A 14,701-nucleotide genomic window follows, 5' to 3' on the forward strand; every position below is an offset into this window, starting at 1 on the left:
CTTTTAGTAAATCATACATAAGAGTATCTGTATAATAACCAAAGAGATCCTGATAACTCAGGGGAAGATGAAGGGCTAGATGAATATAGTGCTTCACAAAAAAGCAGTTTTAGCGAGTTTGTTCATATGCTTATGTCAGTCTGGCTCATTTTTGCAATATAGCAAGCTAAAATGTCCTTCAAAGGAAATAAAAAATAAATTCAAGGTAAAATAAGAGTTCCCTATCTTCTGATACAAGAAGTCTTTTGTCATGAGAGATAATCACAAGGGGTAATTTTGAAAGGGATATACATATATATCTGAGTATCATGGGATGAGGATTTAAGTTAGCGTAGCAACTCCTTATACGCTGATCACATAGCTTTCTCCCTCCCTCCCTCCTACCACAGTCAGAAATGACTCTAGGTAGTTTACAAGATACAGTTTACAATATGAAAAGCCTGTATACCTTTTTCAGAACTATTTTATTTTTCTAAAATTTTGCATTTTCCAATTGTTAGAGGATGCAACTGCCATCCACAAAATCCCATCCTCCATCCACACTGCTTTCCTACCTCCTATAAAAAGTAAAGCTTCAACTTTACAGATGGCAAAGGAAGAATGTTCAATAATGGAACAACAAGATACAAGACATAACAGTGAATTCCTCTCTACAAACTCAAAACTTATAAAGTGAGCAGAGTATTTATATTGTGCTCTAGCAGCCCTTGTAGATGCTATCAACTAAATAATTTAAGACACAGAGGTAATTATGATAATGGGAATCTCCTGTTTTCACTGCATCCTATGCTAAAGCAGTTGAAGAAAGTTGAGACAAGAATGGGAAAGCTGAGGAAATTCCCCCTTCAGCTGACAATACTTACAGCCATTGCTGATTTAATTTTAAAATCCTCAAAATATACCGAAATTCCTCATATAATTCCTTAATAATTTTGAGGTCTTATACAAATGTATCCTATGCTGAACAAAATACATAGTTCATAGATCTGCACTATTTCACCATTTACATATTTTAGATAAGAAGTCTAATATGGTTACATTACTTACGAACTCATGATACGGCTCTGTCTCCTTTCTTAAAGGAGGATCAAATTTTACTTGACCAACTATTAAAAAGAACAAATAAATGATAAGAAATTATTATATATTCTCCCACTGGTTTTCCAAACTTATTGTATTATTATTCTTGGGAATACTAAGAAACACATTATAAACAAACGGAATAGAAGCCCAGAGAAACTAGCTTGACTATAAATAACAAAAAAGACCCAAAGCTACAAAGATAATTAATGAAGCCTGGCTGCGAAAATAAAATAGTGAGACTCACATCCTTTCTTCCCCATCAGCATGTACACAGACAGAGAAGAAAAGTGTCTCCTTAGTCAGCTCCACTACTTCAGACTGGACAAACCCAGTAGGAGCTGAATATTGCCTTTTCTCCTAAGAAGGTGATTGGGGGAATGGGACAGAGAAAGAACACATTCCCATAACTCTCAACAAGGGAAGCAAGCTTTAGTATATTTACGAGACAGTAAATCACACAATTTAGCAGGATTTACTTCTGAATAATAAATATATATCTGATTGTAGTTTAAAGGTTGTCCAAGTACATCTTCAAAATACCATTAACCCTATTTTTCTGCCTCTTCTTTCTTGTTCAGTGTGCTATGTGGGAATAGCCTTGGGAGACAGGTGGAAGAGCCGCAGACTAGACAATGGTTGGACAAGCTGCAGCTGAGTCTGCAGAAGGAACGTGGTGTGGATAACATCTCAGAAGGGACTCTCCCTAGTTTCCTGGACTGTAAAGGCAAGCGGGGGAGAGATGTGCTTTCAGCTTGCAAGTTTCTGTTAATGTAGCCTTACAGTAAAGATGGAAGAAGTACTTCTGGGTGTGCTTCTTATCTGGACTACCTCGCAAGGCTGACACTCAGTAAACTTTCATTTATGAAATTCATGCTTACTGTCTGCATTTCAATAATATACCTAATATGCAACTGGGCTAGGATAACTAATCTAAAAGAGATGGCAATCACCCAATATGAACCATGCATGTACTGAAGAAATGAAAAGTTTATTCAGGTTAGTTTACAATGTGTGATTCTACTTACAGTTTATTTCAGAGCGTGTTTTTTCTTCTCTCACATTTCTACTTGTTGAGTGAATTCTATGAGGTACAAGAGGCTGGGAAAAATATGGCATTAAAGATTCATTAAAAATGAACAAAATGCTCCCCCCTTTATAAACCACACTACAAGAGATTTTTATGATCCACTGAGACTTGAATTAAAATCAGTTTCAAGCAACAACATTTCCTGGGAAGGAAGAGAGAACTTTGATTTTCAGATTAAGACTGCTGCTCCAAAATTTGTATTAATTCCACGTGGAAATCCACACTTAGTTTAAAAAGTCTACTACCTTATATAACAAACATTTATCCACTGGGATGTATTTGGCAAAGTAATTATTTCTTCCTATATCTCTATCCATGAGTAAAGTGCTGCCCGCTAAGGACAAATTATTAATTTAAGGAAGATTCTTAGGCAAGACTTTTCAAGGGGAAAAGGGGGAGACTTTATCTTTGGCTTTCGGAAGAACCATCCTTTATTAGGAAAGCCATCTGTTCCATTGTAATTGTTAATAAACCATCAGAACTCTCTGGACAAGTTAGTTAATTAAATTAGATACATGAAGAGATGCAAACAAGCAGGTGGGCAACAGGGGAAGTTCTCTCCCTCTCTTCACAACTATTTGTTCATTCTACTTCTAGTCATTGGTCCTTTAAATAGGTTCATTCTAAATTAGTGAAAAATTACAAGTAAATACTATTTTAGACATTAAGCTACAGAATCAAAGACAATTTTTAAAAGTAATAATATCTGCTTTAACTGATGTTAGATACTTCTCAAATTTGAAAGATGAAGGTACTTCATAAAACTAACTCAACTGTCATAAACTACCAAGATTCACCTCCAAATATGTATAAATCAGAAAGCCTGATTGTAGTAAACAGTCTAGAAGCTGTGATATAGTAGCACTCTAGCTATTTTGGAGCGACAACTCCAATAGTGCCCAGCAAGGCTGTGTGCATCATCCCCAAACACATGAAAATAAGTAATATTATGATTCTAAACATTAAGGTTGTACAAAACACCTGAATGAAGGGCTTTGAAATGCTTGAGAATATGATTAAGAATACTCAAATTCTTTTTGGATTATTAAAGCAGCTGCACCTTTTGCAAGGCTCATGTGGCTATTTTGCTCCCTGCACATGTCTTGCACAAGAGGCAGTGGCTTTAACAGAGAGCTGCTTCACTGATGCAACCTTGCATTACATTCTGCATAACTACAATAAGTGATATTAAGCAGTTGTTATAAGCAATATTAATTCACCTCAGTATATTCATAGCTATTTAAGGGACTGAATTTTTGTTGCTATCCTGTGGAGATTGGTCTTAGATTATTTTTCTTTTTAAAAAAGCTAAAAATAATATAAATTGACATTGCATATGTCAGGAGTATTAGCCATGATGTTTTAAGCCAACATTTGCCAAAAATCGGGACAAGCATTTTTAAGAATTATCCATACTTCGTCAAACATAACACAGTGTAGACATATGCAGGACATGCATCAAAGCAACAACTTTTGAAATACTGAAAAGAACTATAAATGTTGTGCCTGCTATGCTGGATTAGAACAGGTGTTGTGTTCTCTCAGCAGTGATGACTTGGCTGTACGCTACCAAAGAACCCCACTGGGTCTGTGGGATAATGACAAAAGAGACTATCCTAATTACTAGTTTTTTTCTTGCAGATTTTATTCTTGAATTCAGTGCTGTAAAACACTGATTGAGGTAGCATAGCATTCTTTTAACCTAAGCCTCTTTTCTTGTCAGGAATTCAGCTTCATTATTAATTCACTGTACTTATGATGAAATTCTCCACTAAAGAAGGATACATAGCATCAAACAGAAATATGCACATATTTTTAAAATGGTCTTACTGGCTGGGGATGATGGGACTGTAGTCCAGCCCAAGTGGACTGCACTAGGTTTGGAAAATTTATGTTAAAACATCACATGGATGCAAGTATGAGGACAGGAAATCTGGTGTCCTTCAGATGTTTTGTACTATAATTTCCACTACTAGCAATGCAAGTTGAGGCATATGAATTCATAAACTCATATGCCTCAACTTGCATTGCTAGTAGTGGGAATTATAGTACAAAATATCTGAAGGACACCAGATTTCCTGTTCTACTGCCCAAAGCAGTAGAAATATGCCAGGTGATCTAATCTAAAGAATATTGGCCTTCCTTGTGTGCCTCCTGTAAAATAGTATGTTTTAAATACTAATATCAGGATTGGTTAGATATCCAAATGTTATCTACCCAAGCTATACTTAAATGATATTCTTACCTCAGGATCATCATCATCAAAATCATGATAGGTAGAATGATCAGGATTATTCATTTTATCCAACAGTTCAATAGCGAGGGTCCGGCTTAAAGGCTGGGTAATAAAAGGGTGCTTAAAATACAAAGTGCAATAGGTAAGTATATGAAAGACGCTTGCACTATAGTTTGAATATTTTAATACAAATAAAGACTTCTCAAAACATTCTGGATGAACTTGGAAGGCCCAACAGAGAAATTTCAAAACTCTCCATGCTTTGCAATGTAAGCCAGCCAGGTTTCCCCTCTTCTCCTAGCTCTCAAAGAATGTGGAGGATAAGGATTAGGGTTAGGGTACCTTGCAACATTTTATGATGGTTAAATCAGGAAAACTATTGAAGTGATTAATGACAGGGGAGACTACAACACAAACACTGTAGGGAAAGGATAGTAGGTTGCTACTATCCAAGTGGAGGAGTGGTTGTAGTCAAACCAAGTCCAAATGACAGTGAACATGGCTCCCTAGCCTAAAGATCCTGTTTTTTAATGCCTGTTTGGTTGCTGGTTAAACAAGTATCATCTAGGACCTGGCATGTATCACAGAGAGCTGATTTTGGACAAAGGGTTTCTGCTGGTGTATCATCGATTGCACTGCCTAGAAGTCTCTGCATTGACCTAAACCCTCAATACTATGTCAAACCAGCTAACAAGCAAAACAAGCAGCCCCAACTAACATGTGTCTAAGTTAGACGTTGAATTTCTCCAGCACCTCCTAATGGAAGCTTTCTTCGCACAACAAAAATGGATACAGATAATTTTAAAACAGTTTGAAAAAGGATAGAAAAGTCAGTTATACCTGTAATAGTTTTTCAGCTGTAGGCCTTTTCTTAGGATTCTTTGTAAGTGCCATTTTGACAAAATGATGAAAACTATTTGACCTTTAACATAAAATTACAGTCTTCAGAAAGGTATTCAATGACCACAATAACTAATACAATGCAACAATCTTGCTATAATATTTACCATTTCGTTTTGTCCTTTAGTTTGGGAGGCTGAAAGTTGCTTTTTGTCATCAAAAAGAGTGCTCTGAAAAAGAAGAAAAGAAGGAATTAATTGACTGAATTGCCTGCAGAGAAGCAACGTCATATTTGCCTTTAGCAAGGAAAAGACAATTCTCAATGGACTGCTGCATCTTCAGAAGACGGAAATGAGGCTTATTTTCAGCAAAAACTAAGCCAGCAGCCAATCTTTCTTTTTAAAAAAAAATAAAGCTGAGAAACCTTTGATAACTAGAATGTTTAGGCTTCCTTGAAACTTTATGACCAGCTTTGCATGTAGTATTATTTTGTTTCATTTCATGAATTTATAAGATTGCCCCATTCACAATTTGTGACTCTGGGTGGAGTATGTCTATAAAAATCAAAAACAATCAAAGTAAAAGATAAATACAAACCAAAACCAGTGTAACACTGACCATCTTATAAAGATCAACATGTAGCTGAGGGTGGGTAGAACAAACACTCTCACAACAGAATAGACTCATCTATCATCTTAGTCCAACAAACAGGAGAAAACTCTGGTCTTCACCGATCTACAAAAGGCTAACAGGGTCACTCAAACCTCACTAGGGAGCTCATTCCAAAGAGCAGCAACAGAATAGGCACATATCCAAGTTACTATTAGATGATGCTTCAAAGAAAGGACTAGGAACATGGTCACCCTGTGTAGCCTTGTGGGACAAGTAGGAGTTAACAGCAGATGGGTGGTCCCACAAATAATTTGGCCCTGTATAATACAGGGCTTTATAGTGATTACCAGGAACTGGAATTGTACCCAGAGCCTACTAGGAGCCAGTGCAGTTTGCTGAGTAGTAGTGTTACATGGGCATATTGAGGTGCACCAATTACTACCAGTGCCACTGGAATCTGGACCAGCTGTAGCTTCTGGATGTTCTTAAAGGGCAGTCCTATGTAGAGTGCACTATAGAAATTGAATCAGGAGGTGACTAAGGCCTGAGAGACCATGTGCAGGGCCTCCCAATCCAAAAATATATTTTCAAGTGTCTATCCAGTTGCTCTAATAGAACTACTGCAACCCATAGTCTAGTACTGATTATCTGTTCCACTACCATTTCTAGTCAAACAGGATTTTATGAATACAATTACAACAGTAATAGGTACAGTACTGGGAGATTGGAGGCCAGGTTGGGAAAGATCATTCTGGAGAAGGCCGATATACTGTATGTCTAAGAGTCAACACTAATTTGATGGCACTTAATTAGCCAGTTGTGCCAGCAAGATTTATCGAAGTCAAAGATCAATGTAAGGAACATATTCAATACACTTACCATGCAAAAGAGACTGAGAAACTATGGGAAGAGGCAAGTAATATACTTATTATTCTATTCTTTAAAATTACAGTAGTTCCAGATACGGTTTCTACAGCCAAAAGCAAGAAAAGAAAAATCCTTCTTTATTTGTCCATCACAATCAGTTGTTGAAGCTGCTTGGGCAGACCATATGTTCAGTCCCTGCAACTACTTACTAACCTCATGGGATGCAAGTCAAACATAGGAGGCTGAAGTTCTGCTAGTTCTATAGCAGTAATTCCAACAGCCCAAAGGTCACAAAGTTGATTATATCCACCTTTCCTTTCAACAGCAGCAACTTCAGGGGCCATCCTAAAAAAAAAAACCAGAAAAATGGCTTGGAAAATGCATTCTTGTTCCTAGATTTCAAAATATAATTCCATCCAAACACTTTTAAACATATTTTTGTGATAGTTAAAAGTGTAATGACTGATGAAGAGGCTAACATACACTTCAACTGTTCTACCTCCATGAATCCCAAATATAGCTGCCTATGTTCCTCTCCATCTTAGAAAAAAACTTTCCCTTTGTTATATAATTCTTGTTAAGGTATAAGAATAGGCCAGACTAATACTTGATGTTGTGAAAGCACATCACATTACTGTTAATGGTGTAAGACTGTTTTGCTCCTGAGCAACTGGCAACCTCAGCTTTGCTCAATATACTAAAGGCATCCACATGACTGGATGCCTACAGTATTACATACAAGTCAGTCAACAACACAGGCAAAAGACATTCTGAACCTCTACCACACAAATGGAAAATGAACGGGAATTTTAGTATTAGATTCCATGGAAACCTCTCTTGGCACCCACTATGCTCTTAGTCCTTTTACTTGTAAAATGTTTTAAAGATTACTTAATTGTAAACGAAATTTAAAAAGAAGCTGGCTAGTTGCAAAGCAAAACATCACTCTCCAGAATTACTATATATTTGTTTCCAATAACATTCTAGGATTCCATGTGTGTGTGTGTGTGTGTATTTTCATTCATTCCATAGGCATTCCTAAAAAATAAAAATAAAATAAAAAATAATATAGAATGAAAATAAAATGAAAAATCAAAATGCAGTAAGTGGCTGCAGCCAAGTGCTTTATATATTGGCCAACCTGCCTTCCACCACAAAAAATGGTGAAAGATAATGAATATCCTGGGCAGGTAGAGATAATGACAAAGTGTAACTCTCCAAGTTTGCTTCTAGAAAACTGGTGTTTTGTGACTGTCCAATTTCTAATAATGTGGCATTTGGAATTGGTAATCATTCTATTAATTATAAGCCTCCCTCAGCAGTCATCTTCATTTTCTCTCAAAATATTAAATGTTCATTAGTTCAAAAATGGTAGGGAATCCCTGGAATAAAAGTAAATTACCAGTATGGAGTTCCAATGAAAGATTTCCTTTTGGCAATTGTAGCTGTTATCTGGGCTGCTACTCCAAAATCGGCTACAAGAGAATATGGAAGATAATAAATACACATAATAAAAAGGATATTTAGAAAGTGAAAGTCTTCTTTGTATAGTTAAGATCTTTATTAAATTGCCAAAACAACTTTTGAAAACGTTTGCACCACTTGTTTCATGCTTCCATCACAGCATCATTTTATTCAACAATGTACAAGTATTTATTTATTTAAACATTGTTTATCCCAGTCTCACAGCAGCTTATACAGGTAGTCCTCGAGTTATGATGGCAATTGGGACTGGAATTTCCATCGCTAAACAATGCAGTCATAAAGCGCAACCACATCACTTAGGAACGGCAACCCCTGCAGCCCCAGTTGCCGTCATTAACTGAATCCCATGGTGGTTAGGTGAGGCAACTTCCTGCTGGCTTCCCACAACCAAAGTCAGTGGGGAAGCCAGCAGGAAGTTGCAAGTCCCTGGTCAGCAGGCATGTAGGTGGCTGCTGCCGGGTGGGGGAAGGGAGCAGGAGGTGTGCAAGAGATGCGGCACAGGTTGGGTGCATGAGGGTGTGTGTGAGAGGCGCAGCGTGGGTTGGGGAGGGTGTGGCATGGGTTGGGGAGGGTGTGTGGTGGTGCATGAGTGGCTGGTGCAGTGTGAGTGCAGAGGGGCTGGGGGAGGGTGCACAGGTGGGGGAGACTTATCCCAGCAACTTGTGACCTTCCCTGCCAGCTTCCCCATTGATTTTCTGAGAAAGCCAAAAGGGAAGGTTGAGAATGGCAGGTTGGGGAGAATTTTTAGGTAATTACATAACTGAACAAAGAAATCCAATCTGAAATATACAGTTGGGATTCAAAACTGCCACCTGACGTTCTCATAGGCAAACTATCTGGACAGGAGTCATAAGGTATATTAAATGTTAGCATGTATAAAAATGAACATATATAGAGGTACTTACCCAACTTCACATGGCCATTATCAGTTAAAAGAATATTTGCTCCCTTAGGGAAAAATGGCAAAACCCACCTTTTTAGAATTAATGTTTTTTTAAATTCTTATATTAGTGCAGGTTTCAGGTATAAACTTATACTACATGCTATAAACTGTGTAAATCTGTAAAATGTAAATTTTAGAAATGGATCTTGACTACAACCCCAAACTTATGTAGAAAATAGGCAAGACACTCTCAAGACAATAGCAACTAAACTGCTTAACCATCTATCAAGACAAACAAGAACAAATTACTGAAAAATGACAGTAAAATAAGAATGTATTAAGTCACTGAGAGATATGAAGAACCTTCTACTTTAGAAGATAAAACTGGAACAAAAGAATATACTCATACAATAGGTATGAGGCCGTGTTCAGACCTACACAGTGGCAATAAGAGTGACAAAGTATGTGTACTTCTGTGCACTTACTACATCTGTGTATTCTCACCCAGTGGCTCAATTCAGGGTGGTCCAGACCTTGTTTAGGGAAGAACAGGCAGGATAATATGCTTGCAGGCTACTGCAAATTTTCTGCAGATAAAACCATTCATCTTCACTTGAGATTGAATGCCATTTGGCCAGAGTTATGCAAGGGCATTATTTTGATATTGCAGAACCCAAGGAAATGGATAGGGTCCTCTATAGTACAAGCTTTACCACCTGGGGAATAGACCCATGTGCAATTGGATTTGAGAGGTAACAACAGCCTTGAGTTGGTGGTGCAACTTCTCTTGAACAGCCTCTCTCTCAATCCAGCCATATTAAACATGTTTTACAAAGGCTCCTATCTTCCATTTTGGAGGAAGATTCTGGGGAATCATCTGCAGAGAATCGTAGGTGAAGATCCCTTCCAGTCAGTTTTCAGACCTGAGTATGTGATGGAAACAGCACTGGTCATTGTGGATGACCCTTAAGCCTTTGTCCAGCTTAAGCTGGTGTTACTAATTGCAGCTCTATCTAAACCAGGAAGCCCTGGTGATGCTGACCCACACCCTAAATATCATGTAGCTCAGCTGCAATGTGCCCTATGCAGGGCTATCTTTGAAGATAACTCAAAAGCCCCTCCAAGCATATGAAATAACACTAGATATGTAAGATTATCTATTAACAAAGCCAAAAAGAGCTCAAGCCCCCCCCTCAAAAAAAAGTAATAGAAAACTCACTCAAGTCAAGAACATTAAACCATATTAAATGCAAATGCAATTGAAATCTAAAAATCAGAACTATTTGCAGGAAACGATACATGGGAAGAATAAGCAGTTCCTGCATGAAATTTATTAGGTTATCTTATTCAAAAGTAAACTGTAAAAAACTAAGGTAGACACTTAACAAAAACTCTGCCAGCAGGGACAGAACAGAGATTAACTGCTCAGAGTCACTTGCAAGATGGGCGGTGTAGAAATATGAGAAATAAATAAATAAATCAAAACAAGACAGTGAAATACTAATTTCAGAATAAAAAGATGAGTGTAAAATTAACAAAAGGTACTGCAGAAAATGGAACCTAGATGCTATTGTTTGCCCTAATATCCCAAATACAGAAAATGAAGACTATTCCTCCAAAGGAATAGAACTGGTGAAAGCTTGGGGGGGGGGAATCTATATTTTGCATAACCTGTTCCATGCATGTCTTCTTGAATATGGATGTTACAGAACCAAACCTTGTATTTTCCTCAACATACAAGTGTTGTTGGTTCAACTAACAATGTGAAATAACTTTAACTTAGGTAGTTCTAAAGGGACAAAAGCTCTATTATAATTATTAATAAACCTTTCTTGTTTGTAAAAAATATTCCTTCAGATAAGTCATTTCATATTATTGCAATAAAAATCTCATGGCCACAGTCTTATTTTATTTTATAAAGCTCAGAACTGGGAATTTTATGCCCCTCAAAAATTATTTCAACAATAGCCCTACCTTTATATCTCTGTGCATTTTTCCTTTACTGTGCAGATAATATAATCCCTGTAATTAAAAAAGGAATAAAGTTTTTAGAGAAAGAGAACTTTTCTGTGAGTACATGTTCTATACTATAAAAATCAACTATATTTTTATAAAAACAGCAAAGGTGACATCTGTAGCTCTCTCATGTTTTGACATAAACATCACTGCATGACCAATCCATGAATGAAGAGATAACAGAAGGAAAGAGGGAACAGGTACAAAACAACTGACTTTCATCAAAAAACATCATCCTTCAGAAATGGTTAATATATTTTTGATTACTAAAAGGTAAGCATAAGCAATAAGCACACAGCTGCACTGAAGCCTGTCATCTGAAGCATACTGGTGTCAAAAAAGAAGCACTACTGTAATCAATTACTGGTCCCTTCTTCTGATTGAACTGTTCAGGATCTGGGTGCCAGGCATTACTTCTTTCTTATGTAACCTGCCATATGAGTAAGAAGTAAAACACAAAATCTTTGTGACCAACACAGCAGCTCACTTTCTGCCTAAGACTCAAAGGCAAAGCCTCTGAAAAAGACAGGCTTAGCTCTCTGCAGCATCGTAAGCCAACACACACACACAAAATGTAGAAGTTGCAGCAATTTTTTTTGAGGGGGTGGGATGGGGACAGTAGTTAAAGATCAGCTAACAAGCATTATTTTCAGGGAAATACACATCTTACAGTTGTGCAATTCTACACTCCCCCTCCCCCTTCATTCAACAGAACTATTTGGTATCTTAAGTTTTTTCTATCACAAAAGCTAATAGTGTTAACAATTTTGTTTACCTGTAGTGTCTCTCTGCTTACATAAGCAATCTGCTGTTCTGAAAGTGGTCCAGTCACTAAAAGAGAATCCACCCAAATTAAGTCAAACATCTACTATATTTTTCATTGCTAACTTTGAAAAACTCAAAATCTTCTGCTTGCTTTTATGTATATATATCCACAGTTCACATAAACATCACAGAGGAAAACTTTTATCTTCAAATTTTGCCAGAAGAAAAATATAGAGTAAAAAAATTCAGCTGTGACTCAATGATGCTTCAAGGATTAAATAACTTTCTACTGCACTATTCAATAAATGATATAAATTATCCCAACTCTGCTATAAGGTCTGACTAGCATAGATAATTTAATTTTAAAAAATGATATTTCTAGGATAAATCATGTGCAACTGTTTGAACTGCCATCTATTTTCTTTTATGTTTAGGTCTTTTAATTTTGTGACTTTACAAATGGACTTCACAAATGGAACCTGCAGAATATTTTGGTATAGCTCTAACTAGCCATTCCCTCCAAACAAGGCCCTCTATTCTGTTTCCCTTTCCTTTTGGGCCAGTCACTCTCTCTCAGCCCACAACGTCAGGCTCGGGCGACAAGCTGGTTGGTTAATTCCTGTCACAACCAACAGAGCAACACTTGGTTGATCCGAAAAAAGTAGACCCTGCGCCTGTGGGAAAAACACTAGGAAGAAAAAAAAAAGCAGACATTCTTTAATGCTTGTTTGTTTGTTTCTAGTGCTGCTTGTTGAGAGAGGCCTGAGTCACAAGAATTGGATACAATATTCTGGATATGGTCCGACCAACACAATAGAGAGGAACTATGCCTTGCCTTGATGTATTTCTGTTGTTGTAATCTAAAGATCGCATATGCTGATTTTGGCAGCTGCATCACACAATTGGCTTATGTTCAACTTATGATCCACCAAGACTCTTTTTGCATGTACTACTCCCTAGTATAGTCTCCCATCCTGTATTCATGCCTTTGATTTTTTCCTACCCATATGTAAGACTTTGCACTTGTCCTTGTTGAAATTTATCTTGCTGTTTTTTTGGCCAAGGTTTGTTAAGATCTTCATGAATCATAATACTGTCTTATAAGATGCCTGATATTCCTCCTTTGCATTGTCTACAAATTTTATAACAGTTTCTAATCCTTCATCCAAGTGTTTTATAAATACGTTGAACAGCACAGGGCCTAGAATCTGTGCTACACTCTCAACTCTTCCTTCCAGTTTAATGGGTACGATTGTTCAACCATTGCTACAGCCATCTAATGCTAGCCTGTTCCAGCTCACTTTCTGATATCTTTTCTACTAGAACCTCATGGCAGACTTTGATGAATGCTTTGCTGAAGCCAAGCTATGCTATGTCTGCTACAATCCCTCGGTCAACTAAACTAGTCACTTTATCAAAATAATAGTAATAATAAAAAAGGGAACTGGTTGGTTTGGCATGATTTATTTTTTTTAGTTCCAGGCTGGTTTCTGATGAACAATGCATTCCTTTCTAAATCCTCACAAGCTTAATAATCTGCTCCAAATTTTTGACCACTATCAACATCAAGCTGATTAGTCTGTAACTACCCAGATCTTTCCTGTTTGAAGAATGGAACACTATTTGCCCTGCTCCAGTTCTCTGGTGCAATATTTCACCTCCAAGATTTCTGAAAGATTATAGAAAGGGGCTCTGAGATGACATCCACTATGGTTCTGACTACAGGAAAAGAAAGGGGAGGGGGATAATATAGCTACTTGCTATCTTGCAATACCCCATATTTGCTTCCTTTATTTGCTAACCCGCTTTATTCAACTAGTTTCTAAATTCTCAATTAACAAGACAGTAACAAAATAATATAGACTTCAAAAGAATAATTAGAACCAGTAAAGTTTCATATTAGTGTTTACAAGCTTAGCTTATTATTTTGTGGTGCCTATCGGCAAGAGTTAATACATTGTGAAGATTCTTTTTTGCATGTATTCAGGATCAAACTAATGAAAGAAATAGAACCATTACATTTGAATTATATAGTTCCAAAAAAACTCCTACATCATTTGTTAACTTACCGTGGTAAATGTCCTGTAATGAACCGCCTCCACAGAACTCCATGCAAATCCACAATTTATCACGTCTAAAAATCACAGATCTAATCAGTTTTGCATACTTATAAACACTTCATGCAATCTTAACTATGAAACCTCATAATTTTCAAATATGTTTGGAGAAAAACTAATGCTTGAATATTTTCATCTTTCCAAAACAGAAGGCTGTTCCACCTTCCTCTCACCTCTTCAGGAAATTCCAGTACCAACAAACCCTTAATCGTAACTATTTGAAGCAGACACTTACAAAATGTTCTGAGTCACTATTGAATTTTGTATTCAGACGTCTTGCTGAAAAGTACGGCAATTCATTTTGTTTAATTTGTTTTGTTTTGTTTAATTTGGTGGCTAGATGTTAGAAATTTTGATTAAAGTTTGTCAGTGTTTTGATAACAGTTTTTAAATTTTAAAATAATATAAATTAAATGGAAAATTACATCATTCAATATACTGCCAAAATGCAAAAGCTGTCATCACAATAATTTTTAAAACAATGTGTATAAATAAAAGGATAAAAAGCACCCCTCAAAAATGTTAATAGTCTTTCAAAAAGTGTTGCTGTATCTTGGGTTTTTGGTTAACTATTACTAGCCTTTTTTTATTCAAAATGATAAAATAAATACCTAAGAGTTCTGCTATTTTAGGAATATGCTTCCAGATCATAAAAACTCATATACAGAAAGCCTTTTCTACCTCATAATTAAGCATAAGTTTATATTAAA

At 36.6% G+C, this 14,701-nt stretch overlaps 1 protein-coding gene across 6 annotated transcripts in view; it reads right to left on the reverse strand.

The window, feature by feature from the left end:
• Positions 1-14,701, reverse strand: part of MAP4K3 (mitogen-activated protein kinase kinase kinase kinase 3) — a 64,190-nt gene that overhangs the window by 33,196 nt on the left and 16,293 nt on the right. For all 6 annotated transcript variants that reach the window (XM_063302022.1, XM_063302014.1, XM_063302033.1 and 3 more), the window contains 11 exons: positions 13,944-14,008; positions 11,885-11,940; positions 11,068-11,115; positions 9,116-9,158; positions 8,128-8,200; positions 6,939-7,070; positions 5,414-5,476; positions 5,247-5,328; positions 4,416-4,526; positions 2,109-2,181; positions 1,048-1,106 (listed from right to left, as the gene is read on the reverse strand). In XM_063302022.1, coding sequence (XP_063158092.1) covers positions 1,048-1,106; positions 2,109-2,181; positions 4,416-4,526; positions 5,247-5,328; positions 5,414-5,476; positions 6,939-7,070; positions 8,128-8,200; positions 9,116-9,158; positions 11,068-11,115; positions 11,885-11,940; positions 13,944-14,008 — 805 coding nt within the window. The remainder of the gene's footprint in view (positions 1-1,047; positions 1,107-2,108; positions 2,182-4,415; positions 4,527-5,246; positions 5,329-5,413; positions 5,477-6,938; positions 7,071-8,127; positions 8,201-9,115; positions 9,159-11,067; positions 11,116-11,884; positions 11,941-13,943; positions 14,009-14,701) is intronic.

The sequence above is a fragment of the Candoia aspera genome, chromosome 1 (genome assembly GCF_035149785.1).
Source record: "Candoia aspera isolate rCanAsp1 chromosome 1, rCanAsp1.hap2, whole genome shotgun sequence".
In the NCBI taxonomy this organism is placed as follows: Eukaryota; Metazoa; Chordata; class Lepidosauria; order Squamata; family Boidae; genus Candoia; species Candoia aspera.